The following is a 27,634-nucleotide window of genomic DNA, read 5'->3' as shown; positions in this document are numbered from 1 at the left end:
GATTTGATGGAGGCCTACCTGCACATTCCCATCTTTCCAGAACATAGAAAGTTCCTGAGATTTCATGTCCTGGAAAACCAATACCAGTCTCGGCTCTTCCCTTTGAGTTGGCGACATCACCTTGCACATTTACCAAGGTGATGGTAGCTTCCCAACTATGTAAGATGGGCTTGCAGATTCATCCATACCTGGACAACTGATTAATCAGAGCTTCATCATTTTCAGAAGAAGAACAAGCGGTGGCTCATGTGGTCCGGGTCCTGCAGAGCCTGGGCTGGATGGTGAATTTCTGAAAGAGCCAACTGGGTCTGTCCCAATCCCTGGAATTCCTGGGAGTCTTTTTCAATACGGCAGAAGATCATGTCTATCTTCCAGAGGCACGCAAACAGAAGCTTTGCACCCGGATAACGAGCTTGTTGGACAACTCAGATCTGTCTACATGTACTACCTCCAAGTGGTAGGTTCCATGACAGCCATGATAGATGTGGTCCCATGGTCAAAGGCTCACATACATCCTCTCCAGAGCAAGTTGCTATCGCTTAGTATGGATTGATGCCTATGCCCTTCAGAATAGCCTCATAGGTAATTGTGACAATGGATGCCAGCCTGTTCAGCTGGGGGACTCACTGCAATGAACACCTAATCCAGGGTCGTTGATCAGCCTCCCAAAGGACATGGTCGATCAACAAATTGAAACTTTGAGCCATTCGATTGACATTATAGAGACTAGAGAAAAGTCTGGAAGGACAAGCTGAGTCTTCTCAGACAATGCTACTGCACTGGCTTATGTCAATTATCAGGGAGGCGCCAAGAGTATGCAGCTGAGTCTGGAGGTCCATTTACAGTTCAGGTGGGCAGAGTTTCATCTTCAGGCTCTTTTGGCGGTACATGTAGAGAGAGTGGACAATGTCCAGGCCAATTTCCTTAGCAGATGGACACTGGATCCGGGAGAATGAACACTGCAGCAGCCTACCAATCCATTGTTCATTGCTGAGTCGCCCAGCATTCAATCTGATGGTGACAGCAAAAACCAGGAAGGTGGACCGATTCTTCAGTCGAAGATCTGAGTCTGGAAGAACAAGCTCAGGTACATGTTTCCTCTGTGGCCCATGATAGGCCAGATACTCCATAGGATTTCAATCCATTGGGGAACAGTCATTCTTGTGGCTCCAGATTTGCCACACAGACCTAGTGCATCTTCAGAGGGGTGCAAGTCTCAAACGGTGATTACAGTCAGACCTTCTTTCTCAGAGACCAGTGATCATAGAAGTTCCGGATTGCTTTGTTCTTATGTTCGCAGCGTTAGAATGCAAGGAATACTCAGAGGTATTCATTGCTACTCTGCTCAGAGCCAAAAAGCCTACGACGGTTTCTGCTTATGCTAAGGCATGGGAAACATTTCAGCTCTGGTTCATTGAGAATGAGGAGCCATTCTCTGCTCAGATCTTGGAGGTGTTAGCTTGCCTGCAGGTTGGCCTTCACAAGGGACTTACTGTAATGTCCTTCAGAGTCCAAGTGGTAGGACTTTCTTGTGTCAGGGCTCGAGAGCATAAGGCTTTGTTGGCATAGCCAGATTCCTAAAGGGGCGCTATGGCTCAGGCCCCCAGTAAAACACCTGTTTCCTTCATGAAACTTTAATGTGGTTTTGCAAGGCCTCAGTCAGGCTCCATACGAGCCACTGAAGGAAGTGTCCTTGATAGATCTGACACTATTACCTCAGTGAGAAGAGTCTCAGAGCTACAGGCTCTTTCTTGCAGAGAGCCTATCCTCAAGTTCACAGAGGCTGGAGTTTCATTGCACACCATTCCATCCTTTTTGCCTAAGGTTGTTTCGGCTTTCTATGTCAATTAAGATGCCAGATTGCTGATGATCCAGTCCATAAGTTCTTAGAAAGTTGGATGTGAGAGGAGTACTTCTATGATATCACCAACGAGTTCAGGCTATCTGACCATTTTTTTTGTGTTCACTAGTCAGGCTAGACACAGTGCTCTGGCTTCCAAGTTCATGATTTCCAGATGTATTCATAGGGTCATTTCATCAGCATATATTACCTGTGGAAAACAATCTCCAATCTCCATAAGAACATAAGAATTGCCACTGCTGAGTCAAACCAGTGGTCCATCATGCCCAGCAGTCCACTCACGCAGCGCCCTCTGGTCTAAGACCAGCACACTAACTAAGACTAGCCCTACCAGCGCACGTTCTTGTTCAGCAGAAACTTATCTAACTTTCTCTTGAATCCTTGGAGGGTGTTTTCCCCTATAACAGCCTCTGGAAGAGCGTTCCAGCTTTCTACCACTCTGGGTGAAGAAGAACTTCCTTACGTTTGTAAGGAATCTATCCCCTTTCAACTTTAGAGAGTGCCCTCTCGTTCTCCCTACCTTGGAGAGGGTGAACAACCTGTCCTTATCTACTAAGTCTTTCACCTTGAAAGTTTTGATCATGTCCCCTCTCAATCTCCTCTGTTCGAGGGAGAAGAGGGCCAGTTTCTCTAATCTTTCACTATAGGGCAGCTCCTCCAGCCCCTTAACCATCTTAGTCGCTCTTCTCTGGACCCTTTCGAGTAGTACCATGACCTTCTTCATGTACGGCAACCAGTGCTGGACGAAGTACTCCAGGTGAGGGCGTACCATGGCCCGATACAGCGGCATGATAACATTCTCTGATCTGTTCGTGATCCCCTTCTTTATCATTTCTAGCATTCTGTTTGCCCTTTTTGCTGCCGCTGCACATTGTGTGGACGGCTTCATCGACTTGTCGATCAGAACTCCTAAGTCCCTTTCCTGGGAGGTCTCTCCAAGTACCGCCCCGGCATCCTGTATTCGTGCATGAGATTTTTGTTACCGACATGCATCACTTTACACTTATCCACGTTGAACCTCATCTGCCATGTCGATGCCCATTCCTCGAGCTTGATTATGTCACGTTGCAGATCTTCGCAATCCCCCTGCGTCTTTACTACTCTAAATAACTTCGTATCATCCCCAAATTTAATCACCTCGCTCGTCGTACCTATATCCAGATCATTTATAAAGATGTTAAAGAGTACGGGTCCAAGCACTGAGCCCTGCAGCACCTCACTGGTGATGCTCTTCCAGTCTGAGTATTGTCCATTTACCCCCACTTTCTGTTTCCTATGCTCCAGCCAGTTTTTAATCCACATGAGTATTTCACCCTCAATTCTATGGCTTGCAATTTTCCGAAGTAGTCGTGGCTTCTTTATGGGCAGAAGCTCGGGCGGTCATCCCTGAGGAAATTTGTAGTTCAGCGACTTAGTCCACTCTATGTATACATACATTTTCCAAGTTTTACAGAGTGGATGTAGCAGCAAGGAAGTATTCCGCCCTTGGATCCTCAGTGTTACGAGCCGACGCAGTGGTTCCACCCTAGATTTCTGGGACTGATTTTGTATGTCTCATCCAACCAGAATAAGACAACTATATGTCATTCTGAAGCCCTGCCCTGTCAGTTATTTCCTGTGCCTGCCTACTGTCTCAATCAGAAAGTTCAAATCCAAACTGAAATTTGGATGTTAGTCAGATCTTAAGGGTATAAAGAGTAATCTATTGCTATAACACAGTGGAGTAATACTTGAGGTCCATAAATGTTTCTGTTTGGCATGATTGTTTTGCTGTTTTGATTGTTCAATGGCAATTTTTAACACATTTTGATTTCGGGGTAGATTTTTAGTTTAGGGAGCTTCCCCATACCCCTCCTTCACATGTGTTTCTACAGTATATGGGGCTATTGCCTGCTTTGGTACAAACTGAAGGGGGCAGCAGTGCCCTCTGGTGAAGGAAAAGGGATTAAAAAGCTGGAATAGATTCCTTCTGCATAGCTCGCAAGCATGGGGATATTACCTGTTCATCCAGAATGACATACCTATCTACTAGAAAAGTTATTAGCAAGGTAAGAACCTAATCTCTTTCTTATCATAGTTATCAAGTGGCCCCAGCACCATTACCTCCTGCACCAAATGATGCACTCCACTAAGGACTAGGTCAATAATTTCTTCACTTTTTGTTGGTTCCTGAACCAGCTGCTCCATAAAGCAGTCCTTGATTTTGTCAAGGAATTTTACCTCCCTAGCTTGCCCTGATGTTACATTTACCCAGTCAATATCGGGGTAATTGAAATCATCCATTATTAGTGTGTTACCCAGTTTGTTAGCCTCCCTAATTTCTAATAACATTTCAGCATCTGTCTATTCATCTTGGCCAGATGGATGGTTGTACAGTCCTATCACTATTCTTTTTCCCTTTACATATGGAATTCCTACCTATAGGGATTCCAAGGTGTGTTTTGGTTCCTGTAGAATTTCTAGTCTAATTGATTCAAGGCTCTGCTTAACATATAATGCTACCCCTCCCCCAATTCAATCCATCCTATCACTGCTATATAATTTGTACCCTGGTATCAAAAGGTCCCATTGATTATCTTCTTTCTACCAGGCCTATTATATTTATCTTATCATTTAGTGCAATGTATTCTAACTTTCCCATTTTGTTTCGTTAAGCTTCTGGTATTTGCATACAGATATTTCAAACAGTGTTTGTCATTCCTATTTGTAACTTGCTCAGCAGTTGACATGGATAATTATTTGCAGTCTTTAAATTCTGTCTTTTCTGTATTTAAGGACACCTTGTCTACTATGGTCTTTATTGCAACCTCGTTATCGAGATACCTTATCTTCCCTGTTTTGGTGATATCTTTTAAAGATAACTTGTTCCATACCATGCTCCTTTGAACAATTGTTGTCCTTTCCCCAGTTTCTTGTTTAAAAGCTGCTCTATCTCCTTTTTAAATGTTGATGGCAGCGGCCTGGTTTCACCCATGTTAAGGTGGAACCCATCTTTGTGGAATAGGCTCCCCCTTCCCCGGGATGTTGCCCAGCTCCTAACAAATCTAAAATTCTCCTCACTGTACCTCATCCACACATTGAGACTCCAAAGTTCTGCCTGTGTCTTGTTCATGGAATGGGGAATACTTTTGAAAATGCTACCCTACCTAAGAGCCCAAATTTGGCTTCCAGAACCTCCTTACCACATTTCCCTATGTCATTGGTACCCACGTGTACCAGGACAGCAGGCTTTTCTCTCCAGCACTGTCTAAAATCATATCTATGTGATGCATGAGGTCTGCCCACTTTGTAAACATGTTTTCTGCCATTTGTACTAGTATTTTAGATAGAATAGGCTTGAAATTAGGTGCCTGCTTACCTTCTTATCCTAGGTGCCCTGTTATACGCTCTGGAGGCAGTTCTATGGCTGGGCACCTCCTTCTCAGTGACTTGAGGCCACATGATAGATGCCTATTCTATAACAACCTAAGCACCTAAATTCTGTTATGAAATGCTATAATCCAGTTTCAAGGGGCCTAAATGCAGCAGGGAAGCACATAACTTGCAGTATTCTTTAAGTTACACGTGTATTTTTAAAGTTACATGTGAAGCCCTGATTCTGTTCTGCATGTGCTCCTCCCTTCTGTATGCCCAACTTGCAGGTACCTGCTTTGAAAATTAAGTAGAAGTTACAGAATAGCACTTAGGATGGTTATTGACATTTATGTCCCAATAAAGAGTGTAGACATTTGAAGATCTGGGACGTATATTTCTTTATTCCAGAGGAAAGAGACCTGCCTCAGGGGTCTTAGTAGCCGTATAGTTACTCTTTTTCTTTTGTCCCAATCTTTTAACTATTTTTAGAATTTTTAGAGTTTAATGGTAGCAGATTTACTCCTTCTCTATTCAAACAGTTTGAACAGAGAAGGAGAAGATATTCAACATCTTTATAAACGATCTGGACATTGGTACGACGAGTGAGGTGATTAAATTTGTGGACGATGCGCAGGTTATTCGGTTCATAGACAAAACCGCCGAAGACAAAGGTGCGCGCCGACAACTGAGCGCAAGACGGAAGCGCGTGCCAAAGAAAAAGAGTGTTTTTAGGGGCTCCGACAGGGGGCTTTGTTAGGGAAACCCCCCCCACTTTACTTAATACAGATCGCGGCGTGGGGGGTTGTAACCGCCCTCATTATACTGGAAACTTAACTGTTTCCCTGTTTTTTAGGGAAAAAGTGAAGTTTTCAGTAAAATGTGGGGGTTATAACCCCCCACAATGCCCCCACAACGCGGTGCGATCTGTATAAAGTAAAGTGGGGGGTTCCCCCCACACCCCCTGTCGGAGCCCTTTAAAACAGTCATTTTCTTCGGTGCGCACCTCCACGTTGCGCTCAGTTGTCTGCGCGCGCCTTTGTTCCGGCGCGCTTTTGACCTGACACCAGTTATTCAGAGTAGTGAAGACACAGGGGGATTGCGAAGAACTGCAATGTGACATAATCAAGATCGAAAAATGGGCATCGACGTGGCAAATGAGGTTCAACATGGATAAATGCTAAGTGATGCATTTCGGGAACAAAAATCTCATGCACAAATACAGGATGTCTGGGGCGGTACTTGGGAGTTCTAAGAACATAAGAATTTGCCTCCGCTGGGTCAGACCAGAGCTCTATCGTGCCCAGCAGTCCGCACCCGCGGCGGCCCATCAGGTCCATGACCTGCCATGTTATCTTGATTTAGCTCTATAGCCCCCTTGTTTTTATCTATACTCTTTCCATACTCTTATCTACCCTTATCTGTATCCCTCAATCCCCCTATCCTTCCGGAATCCATCAAATCCCTCTTTGAATCCCCGTAGCGTACTCTGCCTGACCACTTCCTCCGGGAGCGCGTTCCATGTGTCCACAACCCTCTGTGTGAAGAAGAACCTCCTGGCATTTGTTCTAAACTTCTCCCCTTCCAGTTTCTCTGAGTGCCCTCTTGTGCCTGTGGTTCCCCGTAGTTTGAAGAATCTATCCTTTTCTACCTTCTCTATGCCCTTCATGATCTTGAAAGTTTCTATCATGTCCCCCCTAAGCCTCCTCTTTTCCAGGGAGAAGAGCCCCAGCTTGTTCAGCCTGTCAGCGTATGAACAGTCCTCCATACCATTTATCATTTTCGTAGCTCTTCTCTGGACCTTCTCAAACATCGCCATGTCTTTCCTGAGGTACGGCGACCAATATTGGACGCAGTACTCTAGATACGGGCGCACCATTGCATGATACAGTGGCATGATGACTTCCTTCGTCCTGGTTGTAATTCCCTTCTTAATGATGCCCAGCATTCTGTTAGCTTTCTTCGAGGCCGCTGCACATTGCGCTGATGATTTCATGGTTGTATCCACTAGCACACCCAAGTCTTTTTCAAGATTACTCTCCCCCAGCAATGTTCCCCCCATTTTGTAGCTGTACCTCGGGTTCCTTTTCCCTATATGCATGACCTTACATTTTTCTATGTTAAAGCACATTTGCCATTTGTTTGCCCACTCTTCCAGTTTGCTTAGGTCCCTTTGCAGGTCTTCGCACTCCTTTGTGTTCCTAACTCTGCTGCAGAGTTTGGTGTCATCAGCAAATTTTATAACTTCACACCTCGTCCCCGTTTCCAAGTCGTTGATAAATATATTGAACAGCAGTGGTCCCAGCACCAACCCCTGCGGAACACCGCTTGTGACCCTCTGCCAGTCAGAGTATTGGCCCTTCACTCCAACCCTTTGTTTTCTGTCGGCCAACCGGTGCCTGATCCATCTGTTTACATCCCCTCCCACCCCATGATCGACAGGTCCATGAAGCCATCTGCACAATGTGCTGCGGCGGCGAAAAAGGGCAAACAGAATGCTAGGAATGATCAAGAAGGGGATCACGAACAGATCAGAGAAGGATATTATGCCGCTGTACCGGGCCATGGTGCGCCCTCACCTGTAGTACCGCGTCCAGCACTGGTTGCTGTACATGAAGAAAGACACGGTATTACTCAAAAGGGTCCAGAGAAGAGCGACTAAAATGGTTAAGGGGCTGGAGGAGTTGCCGTACAGTGAGAGATTGGAGAAGCTGGGCCTCTTCTCCCTTGAAAAGAGGAGACTGAGGGGACATGATCGAAATATTCAAAATACTGAAGGGAATAGACTTAGTAGAGAAAGACAGACTGTTCAAGGTAGGGAGAACGAGAGGGCACTCTCTAAAGTTGAAAGGGAATAGATTTGACCAAACGTAAGGAAATTCTTCTTCACCCAGAGAGTGGTAGAAAACCTGAACACTCTTCCGGAGTCTGTTATAGGGAAAAACATCCTCCAGGGTTTCAAGACAAAGTTGGACAAGTTCATGCTAAACTGGTGAGTCTGGACTCATTTAGAGCACTGATCTTGACCTAGGGGCTGCCGCGTGAGCGGACTGCTGGGCAGGATGGACAGCAATTCTTATGTTCTTATCTGCTACTGTGAAACTCTAAAAATTCTAAAAATAGTTCAAAGATTGGGACAAAAGAAATGTATGTCCCAGATCTTCAAGCGTCTACACTCTTTATTGGATGATATTTTGTTTGTTGTGTACTTTGTATTCCCTTTCATTGCATGCTATATTGACATTTATGCACATATGTGCTTTCATCCTTATGTAAATGTCCATTGACATTTAAAACATGAGTGTAATTTTATCCACCTGGAGCCCTTTATTCAGCTAGCGGAGATCAGTGTTTTGCTGACCATCACAGCCATTAAACCTGGAAATTCAATGTTGAGCCATTTCTGGGCACCAGCATTGAATTTCCAGATTTTTGATGAGCCAACTAATGCATAAACAATTAAGTATGAAATTCAGCACTTAACCAGCTAAGGGTTACCACATAAAGATAGGACTTACTTTTATGTGGTTAACCTGGCTGGTTAAATGCTGAATACTGGCACTCAACTGGCCAAGTGTTGACTCCATCCTCGAAATGCTTCCAAAATAGCCAGTTTTCAGTTCAGCGCTAACCAATTATTTTCAGCAGCACTAGCTGGTTAATAGCCGCTGAAAATGAGCAATTAGCCTTGAGCGAGTAATTTAACCATTTCTGGCTGGTTAAATCACTTCAAATAAAGGGTAAAATTCAAAAAAGCCAAATATAAAAATTATGAAAAGAAACAAATTAAAATACAGAAAACTGAAAAAAGACCAAAATACAAAGAAATGAAAAATAAAGGCTAGGCAAAATAGCAAAAATAATTGCGTGAATAACAAAGAAAAAGGTAAGGAAAATGATTTCCTGACTTCTAAAATGTTTTGACTGGCTTATAAAGTTTTCTAAATATATTTCTACTTCTACTTACTTATTTTTTATGCTAGAGATTGCATACTGTGGGCCATATTGTAAAAACTAGAGCTGTACCGAATAACATATTTTATTGTTCAGCCAAATATGAATAATGAAAAATATTATTTATCCAAATAGAAGTACCGAATATGAACAATGGGCATTGAGTTTTAACATAAATTATAAAAGAAGCAAAGTGAAATAATTAGAGATCGTATTTCTGTAGGATTTAGCACAGTAGAGCTCCCAATTATTCATATTCAAATTTATTTTTTTTAAATTTATATTTCAAACATTATAACAAATAATAACACTTGTCGCAGAAAACCAGAGATAAGAATATATATCATAACTAATCAGGAAACATTATTATAGAAATTAAATAACCCTTCTTTAGACTACTACATGTAAGAGGAGAGGCCCGATATCTAGGAGAAGAATAATTAGAAAAATAAGAAGAAAAGGCTATTCGCTAGATAACCCGATCCAAGCATTCAGGGGTCCTTTTACTAAGACGCGCTAAACGCTAACACATCCATTATAGTCTATGGACGTGATAGTGTTTAGCGCACACTAATATTTAGAACATACTAAAACAGCTAGCACGCCTTAGTAAAAGGACCCCTCAATTAGCTATTTCTCATTTCCTCGGAGAGATTCTTAAGGTCCATAAAAGATCTAATTTGATCTGGAATAGAAAAATGCCATACATTTACAAGGATATGCTAACAAAAAAAGATCCCCCCAGTCTCTTTACTTCTTCTCTCATTGAAAGAAATTATTCTCTTCTATTTTGTGTCACCTTCACTACGTTTGGATAGATCCAAATTTTTTGTCCACAGAACAGCTTTTGAGAATTATGAAAATATATTTCATTCCTGCATTTAGATCTTGCTCAAAAACGAATGAGACAATCAAAGATGCTCTTTCCGACACATCTGTAAGTGAGGTCTCCAACACATTAGAAATATCTTCCAATAAGTTAAGTTCTCCTTGAGCTTGTTCCTGACGTTGAACTTCATTTCTACTTAAATCCAATCCTCCATTCATTAATTGTTGTGGTAAATAATAAATTTTATTAATATGAGGAATAGCCCGAGTAAACATAGAAAGAATCTCAGTCAAATATTTTTTGAAGAAATCTATTGAAGAAAGGACGGATTTGGGGAAGTTCAACACTCTAAGGTTAAGCCTTCTATTATAATTTTTAGTTCCACTTTTCGATGAATCACATATTTATCCTTAATAATCTCAGAGACTGTTTCTTTTAAGTCCTTTCACTTCATTCTGAACCTGTTTAACTTGTTCTAAACATTCAGTTTTCACCGTATTCATATTTTGAGATAAAGTCTCAATCTTACCTGCCACCAGGGTGATTTCTTGTGCTGATTTCTTCACCATAACATCTAATTTTTGCAGAACCTTCCAAATCCTTTCCAGGATAACCGCCAGGTGAGTAATAAAATAATTTACTGCTCCCTTGCTTATAACATCAGCATTCGATTCACCGGGCCTTCCCTCCTCTTGATCAGCAACAGCAGAAACTGCATCAGCCCCTGCTTCACTCTCAGGTCAACCCAGTAGCTCTGCTGGATGCGGCAGGGACAGAGTGATATCATGTCCCAAAGAAGAGAGCAGCTCTCCTTTGCCACTCTCTACAGCAGGACCCCTCTGGCTCAGCGTCTCTGGAGCAGGTCTGACCACGGAGTAGGTCTGACCACAAATCGGTCAAGCTGAGTCGGGGATGAAGTATGGACTGGAGAGGACACAATCCAAACAATCCCCTTTCTCTTCACATGAGGCATTATCGTGAAAGAAGCAAAAAAACTCGAGGTAAACTTTCAGTTTCGCTTCTCACTGGCAAACGCCGTCAGCAGTCAAGCCGCCATCTGTATTCGAATTTAAATCACTATTTGGATGAATATGAATAATGTATTCAGGGCCGATCAAATCGAATACAAATATTTGGTACAGCCCTAGTAAAAACTTCATTGTTTTAAAGCACCAGAGAGGTAGTTGTGTAGGTCTGAGTAGCAGATACAATGGCACATTAGACAGATTTGAGGCATAAACTTTCAAGGAGAAAAGTTGACATCCTCAGATAAGATATGTTAGTTGATATTAAAGTCTTTCAACTTGTTTATGGTATATTTGATCTCAAAAGTGTCATCACCTGCTAAAATGTTGCATGGTGAAATTGATAGCTGTAGTTGAATGAGAACTGTTTGCATGTTTCACAGCTCTGTACTCTTATTGGTCTGCTTGCCTGTATGACTGTGTTTGTTTATACTAATCATGTTTATGACTACTGTATATCTTGTTTTCTGTTTTAGCTACATGTGCAAGAGCCTTCTGGCAACCATTTAAACACAGAACAAAACCAGCCTACGGCAAGTGTGGACCTTGATTTCTTAGAAGATGATATTCTGGGGTCACCTTCAGGGAGTGGGACCAACCTCACAAGTACGGACCAGCCCTGTGACATTCTCCAGCAGAGCCTGCAGGAGGCTAATATTACAGAACAAACATTGGAGGCTGAGGCAGAGCTGGACCTGGGATCGTTCCAGCTGCCCACACTGCAACCTGTGGTTCAGGCCACATCTGATGGCACGCCACAAATCTTCTCTAGTGGAGCGGATCTCATTGGGCTGCAGCAGCCAGCCATGTTGACTCACCAGGCTCTGGTGCAGCAGTCGGTGGGCACAGACGTTGTGAATAAAGCCATCAGTGTTCAACCTTTCCTCCAGCCTGTTGGCTTGGGGAATGTCACCATCCAGCCCATATCTGGTCTCCAAGGACTACCCAATGGGAGTCCAAGTGGTACCTTGGGAATTGGGCAGATTCAGGTGGTTGGGCAGCAGGTGATGGCCATCAACCAGTCAACTCAGCAGCTCATTGCCAAACAGGTCCAGCAGACTCAGGTGGCCACCATGCCAGTGGGAAGCTACCTAACTCAGACAGCTCCAGAGCAACAGCAGGTCACCCTAGCATCTACAGGAGTGTCTCCACAGAATGCTGGATTAGTCATCCAGAAGAATCTGCCTGCTGTAGCCACCACAGCATTGAATGGGAGCTCTATGTTTGGGAACGTGTCGGCAGCACAGTGTACCCAATCTTTAACGGTCACATCCAGCTTAAATAGCCCTCTGGTGCAAGCACAGAATGTTATCATTCACCGAACACCAACGCCCATCCAGCCTAAGCCAGCAGGAGTCCTTCAGCCACGGCTGTTCCAGATCACACCCAAACCCTTCGGCTCTAATAACACCACACTGACCATCCAAAATGAGACTACGCTGCAGCAGCAGAAATCCCAGCAGAATGTGACTTTCATGGCAGGAAAAGGCAGCCAGAATGTGGTACTCTCCAGCTTCCCACCAGGCCTCCCAGCCAACATGTTTAAACATCCACCACCTCAGCAGCAGGCCCTCAACAAGGCCATGAGTCTCCACCTGCTAAACCAAGGTAGTAGCATCGTCATCCCTGCCCAGCATGTCCCCCAGGCCATGCTACAAGGACAGAATCAGTTCCTCCTCCCTGGACAGCTGGCAGGAGCCTCTGCTGTGCAGATCCCCCAGCAGCTCTCCGCCTTGCAAGCTAACATGGGAGGGCAGATCCTCACAACTTCGCACCCTAGTGGCCAGGCCCATATCATTACTAGCCAAGGTCCAGGTGGACAACTAATAAATCAAGCACTGCCTGCCCAAATCCTCACCAACCAGAACATTGCTAGCCAGCTGAATTTGGGGCAGGTCCTCACATCGCAGAATGCTCATGGCACAGCTCATATTCTTTCCACACCTATACAGCTGCAATCCAGTCAGGTTGGACAACCAGCTTTGTTCCAGATGCCAGTGTCTCTGGCTAATAGTTTGAGTACTCAGAGTCAACCATCTGTGGCAGCTTCTTTAACTGGCGGAGCCCTTAGCCAGGCTGGGCAAACAGTTATTCAAGGTGTCACACTACCTAACCAAGTGACTATGTTAAATACAACTGAAAATCCAAATCAAACTGTAAGTATCCAGGCCTCTGCAGCAGGCAGCAGCCCGAGCCCGAGCCTTATCCAACAGCAGCAGCAGCAGCTGATAGCCCCTAGCACAAATCTTTTGTCCAGCGCAGACCAATCCTCCATTCTCACTGTCCAAGCGGCCTCCCAGCCACAGGTCCCACCTCAGCTCCAGTTGAATGTACAGCAGCAGCCACCACCTCTGCCTCCACCACCACCTCAACCAACAGCACAGATGCCTGTTAATTCTCAGCCAAGTCCCAGCCTTGCTCTCAGCCCAGATAAGATCATCCTGAGCCAGGCAGCATCAGGAACCGTCATCAGCCCTGAATCCATGCAGATGTTCTTGCCACAGGTATGTTTTGTGTTCCACAAAGAATTCAGATCATGTTGAGGGTGTGTCTGTCTGTCCGTCTATGTATGGATTCTAAGGTAAGAGGGAAGACCGCAGTGTCCTTGTTGCTCACATAGGGGGTAATTCTGTGAAACAGGTGCTAACGTTTGCATACCGATTATATATGTAAACAATTAGAATAATGGCATATACGTGCATATGTGTGCAGATATGCACATAAATGCCAAAAATCTGCCTAAGCAAAATTCTGTAATTATACATATCTCTTACACATTACATATATTTTACAGTTAGTATTCTATGTTACATGTACACCTATGAGCTACACAACATATCTACAACTCATAGGTGCACATGCTTTAGTAACGTGGTAGATGATGGCAGCTAAAGACCTGTACAGTCCATCTAGTCTGCCCAACAAGATAAATTCATAGCATAAGGTATACATATACATACTTGATTTTGATTTGTCCTTGCCATTTTCAGGATACAGGCTGTAGAAGTCTGCCTAATACTGACTTTGCTTCTTAATTGCTGGAGTCACCATCTAATCACTGCTGAGTTTGTTTGGCTCCTTTCTTTCTATACAGGATTCCTTTGTGTTTATCCCACGCATTTTTAAATTCCATTACCTTTTTCATCTCCATCACCTCCCACTGTAGGGCATTCCGGGTATCTACCATGTTCTCCGTGAAAAAGTACTTCCTGAGTCAGCTCCCCTGCAACCTAAATTTATGTCCTCTAGATCTACTGCCTTCCTGTCTCTGGAAAAGGTTTGTTTGTAAATTAATACCTTTCAGATATTTATACCAACTCTATCATAATAGCCATAAATTTCCCTGTATAGATAATGCAAACTTAACACAAGATAGAATGCTGAATAAGTACATGCCAATCCCAAAATATTTAAATTGGAGGCCGTCAGTAATCAATTTCCAAAGCCACTGCTCATTCGCACTATGGCCAAAGCACACAGGCTCAAAACTGTACAAAATAGATCTATGAGTCTCCAATCCAATAATTGTAGGTAGCATCAGTGATATTTAACAATGTCTGCTGTATCCATCAACTTGTATTGTATTAAAAATACTGTTCAAATTATACATGCCCACAAAATATATAAGAAGCGCCATGGCCACAAAAAAAGCTATTAATATTTATGTGCTGTGTGGGTCTATCAGTTATGGAGCTATAGCAGTCCAACAAGGTGCCTTGTTTACATTACATTACGTTCTTATCAAAGAAGGTCTGGACAGGTACCTGGAGGACAAAGGGATTGAGGGGTACAGATAAGAGTAGAGGTAAGGTTATAGGGATAGGATTAGAGGTAATTTGTAAAATTAGTTAGAGACCACTGTTCAGGCAGTGGGCCTGATGGGCCGCCGCGAGAGCGGACCGCTGGGCGAGATGGACCTCTGGTCTGCCTCAGCAGAGGCAACTTCTTATGTTCTTATGTGACTTCTATTCCGCTAATACCTTGCAGTTCTAGGAGGATTACAAAAGAGGAGAACTGCACATTTCTAGGAGAATTACAGGATAGGGTACTAATTACATGATTGAGTCTTAGCTGGGAAATTTACAAGATTGGAAATAGTTAAGGTGAGGTATTAGTTTGTCTGTTTCAACATCTGCTTCAGAAACTTAGTCACCACTGCATCATGCGAAGCATCCTCTTGAATGTTAAACTTTTGCCGTTAAAGGCTTATTTACTCTATGGCTGGCGTGCACATAATATACGTATACACCCAGTTACACTACATCCTATACCGAAAAATAGATGTCTGCCTTCCTTTATAGCAGCGGGTCTCAACCAAGTCCTTCAGGCACAACTAGTCCCATCAGGTTTTCAGGACGTTCATGATGAATATGCATGAGAGAGATTGCTCGCACTGCCTCCGTGGTATGTAAATCTATCTAACAGTGCAATAGGAATGGTATGCTGAACCTTAGGATACTCTGTCCATTTTCGCAAGCATACTGTAGAAAGCTGTCAATCATAGCTTTTGAAACTTTCCTTCTCCCAGGAGTCTACTGCCCCCTTCAGTTTCTTTTTCTGCAGGCAAGCATGAAAGGTGTTTTCTTATCTGCTTGATTTTTTTTTCTTTTGCGATAGTTTTGTGGGTTTTCGCTCTAGTCGCAGTCTTTTTTGTGAAATCAGAGATCCCTTTTGATAATGGTCTACTTTGCCTGTGTTGAGAGGAGAAGATTTTAAATCTTCAGCTGGAAGGTGTATTCTTTAGGGACCTATTTCAGCCAGCCTGCTGAAGATTAGTGGCGTCCATGGCCCATTCTCCTGGTGTTTGCTCGCTCCTTTGACTTGGTCAGGGGCTGGAGCAAAGGCTGTTAAGGCATTAACAGCGTTCCTTCGGGACGCTCACGATGCTGGCTGTGTTTTGTCTCCCCACACCTTTTTTCATAAGAGGTCTGAAGGGGTTTGAGGGTCGGTGTATGGAGATCCAACCGGCAACCCAAAGATCCCAGCAAAGTGGCTGAGTGACTGGAAGTGGAAAGCCTCCTTAGAACAGCTACACCTCAGGCAGCAGCACCATTTCCCTCAGCATATGTTCTGTGAGTAAGGCTGTGACAGTCTGTGGGGAAAATCGGTGGTGGGGGCTCTACAAAACCTGTTTTTAACTGTTTCTACAGCTAAGGCCTTGGTCCCCCTCCCCTAAAATCCTGTTTTTTGAAGTTTTTGGTGAGCCCTGAGGTGATTTTTAAGCTGCTTTTTAGCATTGAAATTCACCACCAGCAGCCATCTTAGGTTTTCCCGATTTCCCCCCCCCCCCCCCCACATTCTCAAACCTCCAAAACATCTCATTTTCACTTCCAAAGTGCTAGGAATGGAGTTCTCTGAATCTAATACCCCTATATCATGCCTTGTTTGCGAAGTATGGGTGGCGGAAGAGCATCCTTGTGCCACGTATCTCGTTGAGCGAAGCAGGGAGGTGGTAACTTTAAGTTTAGCTCCCAGGTGGCCTCTGGACTTTGGGACTGCTTAGGTACGTCCTTAAGGTTCAGCATACCATTCCTATTGCACTGGCAAAAGAGATTAGGTTTTTACCTTGATGATATATTTTCAGTAGATAGGAATGGTATGCTGAAACCCCCCGCACCACCACCTGACAATTTCTGATGTGCCTGTTTTTGCCTTATGCTTCATGGTCCTCTACATAGCTAAGACTTCTCTGCCAGTCAGACTATGGGTTTAGAATCAGTTTGTAAATAGAAACTAAAGAGATAATTGAGTTCCACTAATATTCAAGCTGTTGCTTTTATTTGATGTGTTTTACTGTTCGATGGTAATGTTTGTTCGTTCATTTATACATTACAGTTTCATTTATTGACTGTTATATGAGCAGATCAGAACCTTGGTTTCGGGGATTTCCCTGTGTCCCTCCTGTCTTTTACTCTAGAGCTCTTCCATGCTTTAGAACAAACTGAAGGGAGTAGTAGACTCCTGGGAAAAGGAGGAGGTTTCAAAAGCTGTGATTGACATCTTTCTGCAGTACACTTGAAAGAATGGACAAAGTACCCTAAGGTTCAGTATACCATTTCTATCTATTGGAAAAGATATTATCAAGGTAAGAACCTAATCTCTTTTTATTCATATTCATTGTGGATATCCTGAAAACCTGATGGGTCTAGGCGTGCCTCGGGAACTGAGTTGAGAAGCACTGCTTTATAGGATAGATTCCAGAAAGGCACACAGATACAGAATTACTCCCATTGTGACTATTCATAAACTTGCATCTTTTAAATGTTTCAGCTTATGTCCAGTGCTTAAATGACAATTTTAGTGCAATGTGTCTAGTGGTCCTGAACCCACAAATTACTTGCAGAAAACTGTCAATCATAATTTAGATTACTGTAATTCTCTTTTTCAGAGAAGTATACAAAAAGAAATCAGAAGACTCCAGATAATTCAGAACAAGACAGTAAAAATTATCTTCAGTGCAAAAAAATATGATCATGTCACTCCTCTTCTGATAAATGCACATTGGTTGCCTATAGCCCACCGGATTATTTTCATAGAAAACATAGAAACATGATGGCAGATAAAGGCCAAATGGCCCATCTAGTTTGCCCATCCGCAGTAACCATTATCTCTTTCTCTCTCCGAGAGATCCTACATGCATATCCCAGGCCCTCTTGAATTCAGACACAGTCTTTGTCTCCACCACCTCTTCCAGGAACTGTTCCACGCATCTACCACCCTTTCTGTAAAAAAGAATTTGCTTAGATTACTCTGGAGCCTATCACATCCTATGCCCTCTCATTCCAGAGTTTCCTTTCAAATGAAGTTAATTTGCCCGCATTCATTGATAAGCTGTTAGTTCCCTATCATCGTAACAAAATCTTGCAATTCCCTCTATTCGCCAGTTAGTCTATGATATGACCTGCAAAACAATCTTCTTGGTCATAGCTCCCACATTGTGGAACTCACTCCCATCGAATATGAGACAAGAAACCAATCCTGCCAAATTCAAGCAAACCTTAAAACCTTTCTTTTTAAAGACGCCTTTGGGGTGTAGATCTGGAGCCTGATTTCTGCTAAACTACACTCCCTTTTGTTTTTCTCCTCCCTATCAAATTTTTATGAAATGATGTAACCCTTGCCAACTTCCTTTTGTATCCTATGCAGTCTCCCCATTGTTTGTATTGTAAACAGTCTCTTATATTGTTTTAATTGTTTATGTCTAGCCTCCCTGTTTTAAATTATTTTTAGCTTTGTATTATGTAAACCGCTTAGGATGGTTTTAAGCAGTCTATCAAACCTAATTAAACTTAAAATTTGAAACTTTCAACTCCACCTCCTGCGCCCTCAGTTTGTTTTCTGCAAGTTGCTCAGAAGTGTTTCTGTGGTTTTATTATTTTCGAGTATTTTTCTAAAGTATTTGATTAGAGGCTCGGTGCTCAGAGGTTCCCACTTATTGGCACCTCTGCCTGGGAGAAGACGCCGACTCTCGCTATTGAAGTCTGCTGCTAGCAGGATCAGCCCTCGGGGGCACCTAGCTAGCCAGCCTGCTTTTGTATTTTTGAAGTTCAGGGCTGTCCCCTGCTTAGCTGCTTGCATCCCCAATTTATTTATTTTTTGCTGTTAGGCTCCTTTTTGGCTCAGCTAGTATTAATAGTGGTCTAGCTGAATTCTATGCTGAAGCAAGCAGGTACCATATGGCACAGTGAGTAAGGCTATTACAGCCTATGGAGAAAAGGCCAATTTGAAGGTTTCTGTACCCAGATCCCAGGCCCTCCCTCCTCTTTCAGGGAAGTTTCCATAGGCTGTTTTTGGTGCGATTTTGCTGACAGTGGCCATCTTGGGCAGACAAAAGAAAGGAAGCAGCAGGAGAGAGAAAGTTAGAGGGAAGAGCAGAAAGCAAGAACAAAAGCGCACGAGGGGAAGAAGAGGCAGGAGACTACAGGGGGGAATCGGCGAGAGTTAGCTCCGCCCACCCCCAAAGCTCCCCTTAAAAGGGGCGGGGCCAACCAGCAAAATCAACTCGGAGCTTGGGCAGACAAGAGAAAGGAAGCAGCAGGAGAGAGAAAGTTAGAGGGAAGAGCAGAAAGCAAGAACAAAAGCGCACGAGGGGAAGAAGAGGCAGGAGACTACAGGGGGGAATCGGTGAGAGTTAGCTCTGCCCGCCCCCAAAGCTCCCCTTAAAAGGGGCGGGGCCAACCAGCGAAGTCAACTCGGAGCTTGGGGCAGACAAGAGAAAGGAAGCAGTAGGAGAGAGAAAGTTAGAGGGAAGAGCAGAAAGCAAGAACAAAAGCGCATGAGGGGAAGAAGAGGCAGGAGACTACAGGGGGGAAATTGGCGAGAGATAGCTCCGCCCACCCCTGAAGCTCCCCTTAAAAGGGGCGGGGCCAACCAGCGAAGTCAACTCGAAGCTTGGGCAGGCAAGAGAAAGGAAGCAGCAGGAGAGAGAAAGTTAGAGGGAAGAGCAGAAAGCAAGAACAAAAGTGCATGAGGGGAAGAAGAGGCAGGAGACTACAGGGGGGAATCGGCGAGAGTTAGCTCCGCCCACCACCAAAGCTCCCCTTAAAAGGGGCGGGGCCAACCAGCGAAGTCAACTCGGAGCTTGGGCAGGCAAGAGAAAGGAAGCAGCAGGAGAGAGAAAGTTAGAGGGAAGAGCAGACGCATACATGCATACAAGCAAAAAGGCAGCAGAAGAGGGACAGGAAAAGGCAGACTTAAGGGAGAACGCACACACATACGCGCACACAAACAGCAGAAAAAGGCAGCAGAAAGGGGACAGGAAAAAGACAGACTCAAGAGAGAACACACACACATACACAAGCAAAAGGAACTGGCAGGCACAGAGGGCTAGGAAGAGGCAGACAGCACACACGCACAAGCGAAGGAAACCAGAAGACGAAGAAGGTAAGGAAGAACCAGGAACAGGAGTGAGCACAAAAGCAAAGAGTACAGGGACTTGAAGAGGCGAACAAGAATGGAAGCTGAAGGAACCCTGAGGATGAGCTTCCCAGTATACTGCATGGACTGCCACATGTACGACTACCTTCCCTCGGGGAGGCAGTCGTATGTGTGCAGATGATGTTGGGAACTGAAAAGCTTGAAGAGCGAGGTTAGTAGTCTGAAACACAGGATCCGGGAACTGGAGGGACTCTACATCTCAGAAGACCCGTTCCAGACAGCCGAAGATCCTATGAGAAAAAGGTACATCGAGGAACAAGTCAGGGAGCTCGAGAAGTTCATCGAGGATGCCTACATGAGAATGGAAGAACAAGAACATGAGAAGAGCAGGAACAAGGAAGATGCACTAAATGGAGGACTAGAACCACCTGACACCAGGGCAGAAGGAAACCATGGAGGAATCTTCCAGAAAAAAGAGGCAAGATCCTACCAGTGCCTAGAGGGAGAAGAAATGAAGCACACCAAGGACACAGACCTGTAACTGCAGCGGAAGCTGAAAAAAGGGGAATCTGCAATCCTGGTAGGATGGACAGTCACATAGCAGGAGGGAGAGAGGATCGGCTGGTGACCTGTCTCCCAAGAGCAAGAACTAAAGACATCGTCAACTGAATTGAAAGGATCCTGGAAGGAGCAGAGACGGCAGTGATAGTCCACGTCGGGACTAATGATGTCACCAGGAGAGAAACAGCAGGAATGCACTTACCGAACAGTTCAAGATCTTAGGAAGGAAGCTGAAGATGAGGACACAGAGGATAGCGTTCTTGGAGATACTGCCGGTACCGAGGGCTGATGTGAAGAGACAGACGGAACTACAATCAATAAATGCGTGGATGAGGAGATGGTGTGAGGAAGAGGAATTTCACTTCGTGAGGAACTGGACAACGTTCTGGGGCAAAAACAAGCTCTTCAGGAGAGATGGACTACACCTGAGCACGGTGGGAATTAGACTACTAGCAAACAACGTCAGGAGAGGAATGGAGCAAGCTTTAAACTAAGAAGAAGGAGAAAGCCGACAGTCGACCAGGTGTCGATGATTCGGAAGACAGTATCCCGAGAAGATACTGAGTGGGGAAAGTGTTGGGAAGACACTAATGGCACAAAACAGGAGCTGAAAATCCAAGGGAGCCAGACAAAACAAGAGGAGGTTAAGAGGAGTGTATTACAAGCGGAAGACAAAATGGAGCAAGATGAAGGGGAGGATCAAAAGGAGGATAATAAGAACGTACTACAAGGGAATAACAAGGGATCAATAACCAGGAGTCTGCAGGACAGGTAGGGGACAGAAAGAAAAATGAAACACAAGGGAAAATAACAAGGAGGAAAAAATACCAAGACCTGAACTGCATGTACACTAATACAAGAAGCCTAAAGAACAAAATGGGGGAACTAGAAGTCGTGGCCAAAGATGAGAGCCTAGACATCATAGCGATCACGGAAACATGGTAGAACGAGGAAAACAAATGGGACATAGTACTGCCAGGGTACAAGCTCTCCCTTGTTTTCTGTAGTGTTTTTAACGTCATAATTGTTTTTAATACCCTGTTTGCTGTAAATTTTTTATTTTTTTTATTTTCCTACTTTTAATTTTGTAAATCGCATTGGATTTGGATACTGCGATTATATCAAATATTATAATAAACTTGATAGGACACATCAGAAAGGAGGAGGAATAGCACTATACATAAAGGACACCATTCACTCGACCAGAGTGGACGCAGCAGCGTCAAATGACCAACTGGAGTCAGTATGGGTTAAAATACCGGGAAGAAAGGGAGCCGAGATAAAGATGGGACTGTACTACCGCCCACCTGGGCAAACTGAAGCAAATGATACAGAACTGGGAGCCGAATTGAGACGGGAATGCAAAAACGCAAATACCATAGTTATGGGAGATTTCAACTATCCCGGGATAGACTGGAGTCTTGGAATTTCAAAATGTACAAAGGAAACGGAGTTCCTGGAGGCTGTACGGGACTGCTTCTTGGAACAGTTTGTCAAGGAACCAACGAGAGGGACTTAATCCTCAATGGGCTGAAAGGACCTGCCAAGGAAGTGGAAGTAGTGGGACCATTAGGAAACAGTGATCACAACATGATCCAGTTCAAAGTGGAAATAGTAGTGCCAGAGGGGAAGAGAACCATTGCAACAACGTTTAACTTCAAGAAAGGGAATTATGATGCCATGAGACAAATAGTGAAGAAGAAACTCAGGAACAGCTCCAGGAAAGCACAGAAGGTGGAGCAAGCCTGGTCCTTATTCAAAGACACAGTAAACAAAGCGCAAAACCTATATATACCCAGATTTAGGAAAGGGTGCAAAAAGAATCAAGCAAAAGACCCGGCATGGATAACCAATGAAGTCAAGAATGTAATAGGGGACAAGAAAAAATCATTCCGGAAGTGGAAAAAGGATAAAACCAAGGAAAATTAGAAAGAGTACAGGAAGCATCAAAAAGAATGAGGTGCACCGGGGGGGGGGAGGGGTAAAAAAAAATGATTTGTATCGGCCGTGCTGGGACGGGAGATGGGAGGAATCAATCCTGTCCCAGCCTATCAGAACCCTGCATCAAGTAGGGGAGGGGGGGGTCGGGTGATGACCTGAATATAGGACGAGACCCCTATTTTTGGGCCATTTTTTAACCAAAAATATCATCCTATATTCGAGTATATACGGTAATTCATGGTATACTGATGAAGTGAGAGAACAAAAGAGGAGCCTGTGGAGATTAAAGCGACGATGGAAGAAGTGCCCTGACTCCTCTACTAAGGATACACATATGGGGGCCCTAGCTGGTTACAAGGAACTGGTGTTCTCCTTGAAAAAGCAGTATTTTGATCAGCAGATTGCGATAGCTCCTTCAGGGAGTTTTTCTCAATTGTGAACGATTTGATTACACCTAGGACTAGTAAGCTTCCAACTTGTGAACAGTTGCAAGTTACTTTTTAAATAAGATATCTATGTGAGGCAATTCTTTGCTACTTCAGGGGGAATGTACTAATGTAGAGTATGTAGGTACCTGGAATGATTTTGCACCGATTACCACAGTGGATGTTATGCAAGCTATTGAGTTTGTAAGGGCTTCTAATTGTACTTTAAATCCATGCTCAACTAGTGTATTGAAGGCCTTAAAAACTGATATAGTGCCTTCTCTTGAAGCTATTCTTTCTCATTCTCCAGTATCTGGGCAGGTCCCAGATCAGTTAAAGTGGGCTGTTGTTCGACCTATTCTTAAAGGACCTTCCGTAGATGTTTTGAGGGTGGAGAATATTTCCCCCATCTCAAATTTGATGTTTATGGCCAAAGTTCTGGAAAAGGTGGTGCTTTTGCAATTAGAGGATTTTGTCACATCTAATGGTTGTTTGGAAGATTTTCAGTTTGAATTCGGAAAGGTCACAATACTGAGTTGCTTTTGCTATTTCTCTGTGAGGAGTTTTGGAAAGGTTTTAATAAAGGGAAGTATTACCTTTTATAACAGCTGCTAGACTGTTTATTAGCGATGTTCGTTACAGAGCAGAACAGAATTGTACTGTCTGGTATTCTTCCCCGTTTCCCTCCTTCCGATTAGTATATCTTCTATTACAGTGTTACTTTGCCTTTGTACGGACTGAGAGGACAGGAGCAGCTCCCTGGGAAGGAAGTGGAGTTGAAAAAATGATTGACAGTTTTCTGCAAGCAATTTGCGGGTTCAGATGCAAAACCCTACAGTTCAAGACCACCAGACATATCTACAAGAAAGAAGATTATTGAGAAAAGAACCTAATCTTTCTTTTCTGTATAGTTGGTACATTATCGTATAGAAAGCAATCTATTACTACACAGTAAAGTCATACCCCTCACAGGCTTATATTATGCCATTGTTTTATTTTAATTATTTTTAAAAGACCACCTATTTCAGCCATATTTCCATTTAACAGAAGGGGCTTCTATTAGATGTGAAATGGATGCATAAAAATTGCCACACTGAGTTTGTTTTTTTGTTATTTATGTAGTTACGTAGCCTTTCCTGAAAGTCTTTGTGATACTGGCAATTTAGGGTTCAGAATATAAGCTAAAGGAAGGTTAAATATGGTGTCTGCTAAATTTGTTGGAAATTTCAGAAGGATCGGAGCCAGCAGCAGTTTTACCCAGCCGCCCTGAAAATGCCACAGGAGAGCAACTTAAGCCAGTCCTCGGCTCCGTCATCTCTTCCCATCTACAGCATAACCACAACGACCCTGAGCACCACCAGCAGTGTGCCCGCCTCGGTGATAGTCAGCAGCAGTGCTGGCAGCGCTGGCCAAGAGCTACCTCAGAACTTGGCAGCGGTGACGGAGTCCAAAGCACCTAGTCTGATACCTCAGTTTGCAGCCGGACAGCCCCAGCAGGCTCTGGCTTGCCAGGTAGCCTTGTTTCCACTGTGCTTTTGCACCAAGCTGCTTTGGTCCTCTTTTTTCCCTCACCTTTTTCTTCTTAAGAATGTACTAATGCCACTCAAATCATTCCTCTTTCTGGGGGGGGGGGGGGGAGGAGTGCTTTGCTTGCTTTCCTTTATAGGGTGGGATGGTGCAGCACAGAAATCTGATAGCATCCCCCTAACCCCAAGTACATCCTTGTTAAACATACAGCCAGACCAGGGAATATAACAGAAAAAAAATACTGTAAACTTAAAAGAAAATTTCCCCAAACTAAGAACACTGAAATTGTGTTAAATGGTATCTTTTCCAGCTTTTAATAATGTGCTGGAAACCAGTATTTGTTAAGGAAAAGTCACAAACAGAAAGATTTTTAATTTGATTGTAATCTGCTTGGGATCTCAGGTTAAGTAACAAGCAGATAATTGAGACTAAAATAAATCAATCAATCATGTGTGATTTCACTTTCTATGGTAGAGTAAATTGTGTATCAAGATTTGCTGAAAAGAACATTCAGCTCCTAAATAAACTACAATTTAGTTGAAGTAAAAAGGGGCAATAAGTATCTTTTAACTAAATAGTTTTTTTTAATCCATTAGGAAGTTTAAAAATATTCTATGCCTAACATTTGCAGTTTAAAATTCTCCAAAACCTCAGGAGAAGTGACATTCTGCATACCAGCCAATAGTTAAGCAGCGTTCCTCAACGTGAGAGTCACGTGCCAAACCAGCTCTGAGTTTGGGGGATGTTGACCCTGGGGTGCAGCTGCACCGCTCAAAGTTTACTATCTGTGACACTTGACCTCTTGTTCCTTCTTTGAATTTCCTCCTTCCTGCTCTTGCTCTGGCTCTGGCTCCTGGTTCTTGCTAACCCTGAAGTCTGCTGCCTCCAATGCCTTCCAGCACTTTCTTCTGTTGCTCCTCTCCAGTTGTGCACTACTTCCTGCCTGCAAAAGCCATGCTTTCCTTCAAAGGATGGCCTTTTTTCCTTGCTTCTGGCTCTAGATCTATCAATGGTTAGAAAACTTGACCTTCCTATGTCAGTGATTAATCTGTGGATAGGTATTTGTTAAAAGGTTTTCAGATGAGATATAAATATGAGAGGTATATAACATAAGTATTAGGTAAGTAGTTTAGACAAACAGGAGTACAGTATTGAGGTTCATAGTTGTTTTTTTAATTGGAGTGTTAACGCTTGTAAAAGAATGCTGTGATTTTGAGACAAGGCATGGAAATCATGACTAAGGGTGAGGAGAGTAGTACTTAAGGCAGACTATTGTTGCTACAAGGTGACAATGCATTGGTATGCGTAATGGGGGAAATTCAATAACTGGCCCACAAAGTTAAGTGCTGGGATGATCCATGCTAACCTAGTAATTGGTAAAGGGCACTCTACATGGTACAATTGTTACAGAATACTAGCTTAGCGCACATTTCATGCCTAACTTTGGGTGTGACTTCGTTATAGCAAATTACAGGGACTGTCTATAAACAATAGTCAGTAAAAGGCTATGTATATAATGGGAGACTGACTATATAATAAAGAAACTACCAGGTTGCTTGGAACTTTGGAAGTTTGCAATTGATTTTCTCATGGAAAGCTGTTACTGTTGTACAGAGTCTCAATGAGTACATCGTTCAATTAAGTGTTTCTGGGTCTCCTGAAGCAGAACACGAAACGGGGCCGCGTTGAGACCTCTGAGAGCTATACTTACAAGATAAGTGTTCCAAACTAGCAATCCAGTGAGATTTGTGGCGTAAATTTGTGGCGTAAATTTGAATATTTACGCCAGCCTTACAAGCAAGTCTAATTATCAATACATGTTTTACCAGTGTTCAGAGAGTGTTTTTTCATGAAACATATGCAATGATTGGATGGTAAACTCTTACCCCAAGAGGAGGTTCTCACCCCCTCTTCAGAGTTTTATTTCTCTGAGCGTACAGCTAATGAGTTATTCATTTTCTCCACACTGGTAGTTTCTTTATTATATAGTCAGTCTCCCATTATAACTTTGGGTGTGAGCATTTACGCCCAACCGATGGCAGTTAGGCATGCAAATGCAGGTGGTATATAATATCGCGGAAGAAGTAGTAGACCTTAGACTATATTTCCAGTCTCTTAAATTTTTCAAGTTTCACACTTAAGTTCTTTGCTAAATAGTTCTACATTTTTTTTGCAGTCCTCATAAAGATGTTCCAAGATGTGTGTCATTCTTTTTGAGGAACTCCAATTCCTTATCCAACACTTCCTTCACTTTTTCATTCTTTGCTTAGCAGTTTTAATCAACAGCACCAACATTTTGGGTGCTTTAGTAATCCTAAGCACCTGGAAACCTGCTTGTACCAGCAATAGTCCAGTAGTGTTTGAAGAGTGTAAATCCATCCTTATAGATCTGTTGCTAAGATTCACAGCTTCCTCCCAATGGCTGAATCTTCTAAAACATCATTATCCTGAACAAAAAAGGGCTCAGCTGGAGGCATGTCTGCCAGGACCTCTTTGCCCTAGCTCTGAACTTCTCTCCAAGGAGAGAATGTCAAAGCGCCTAGGTTTACTGGAGTGAGCATTATGACCCAGGAGAGGAAACATTGCTTGCCAGTTGGTGAAGTTTGTGGTTTTTACATCTATTGCTTTCACTGCCCCTGACACAGCCCATGTACGGTGAAACATGGCCTGTTGGGCATCAGCTTTTGCATGTACAATTAAAGACTTTTTATGTGACTCTAAGGTCTATTTCTTCTTCCTCCATATTGGATCTTGTAGAACTGCTTGCTTTGCAGTTTTCTCACTTCTGTGGCATTGTGCCTAATTTCTGAGACAGGCCCTGACCTGCCCATGCCTCTCTCATTGCCACATCCCCTTTTGAATTGTGCCTTGTGAAATTTAGGTGTGCGTGTTATAGACTAGGGCACAGTGCAAATCCATGTGTAACTCCTAATTACTGCCAAATAAGTACTTGGTAATGCTAATAAATTGACTGTTCTTGCCTAATTAGTTTGTGCATGGCTCTGTGGTCCTTGCCCAAAATTGTGTGCCTAACTTTGGGTGACCTTTACAGAATTTGGGGGAATGTGGACAAATCCATAGAAAACTGGGCAGAATGACCCCTAAATAATTTCCCTTAGAGACTAGGCTAGAGTGATATATTGATATCTAGAAGTCTGTCTTGTATTTTTTCATTATTAATAATGTTCAGTTTATTATTTATATACTGCAGTTTCAGGATTAAGTAAAGTTATTTTCTTTCCACTGTGCCATAAGCAGAGATATTTGGAGAACAGCTTTGTAT

The 27,634-nt window shown here is 43.4% G+C and overlaps 1 protein-coding gene across 8 annotated transcripts in view; it reads left to right on the top strand.

Annotated features, from left to right (window-relative positions):
- BICRA (BRD4 interacting chromatin remodeling complex associated protein) overlaps nt 1–27,634 on the top strand; it is a 283,868-nt gene that overhangs the window by 188,140 nt on the left and 68,094 nt on the right. For 6 of the 8 annotated variants that reach the window (XM_033954967.1, XM_033954971.1, XM_033954968.1 and 3 more), the window contains 3 exons: nt 11,497–13,524; nt 14,187–14,297; nt 24,055–24,336. In XM_033954967.1, coding sequence (XP_033810858.1) covers nt 11,497–13,524; nt 14,187–14,297; nt 24,055–24,336 — 2,421 coding nt within the window. The remainder of the gene's footprint in view (nt 1–11,496; nt 13,525–14,186; nt 14,298–24,054; nt 24,337–27,634) is intronic. The other 2 variants (XM_033954974.1, XM_033954975.1) reach the window with 2 other exon arrangements.

This window comes from Geotrypetes seraphini, chromosome 8 (genome assembly GCF_902459505.1).
Source record: "Geotrypetes seraphini chromosome 8, aGeoSer1.1, whole genome shotgun sequence".
Taxonomy (NCBI): Eukaryota; Metazoa; Chordata; class Amphibia; order Gymnophiona; family Dermophiidae; genus Geotrypetes; species Geotrypetes seraphini.
The sequence above is the reverse complement of the archived record's forward strand: the minus strand, read 5'-3'. Positions and strand labels throughout refer to the sequence as shown.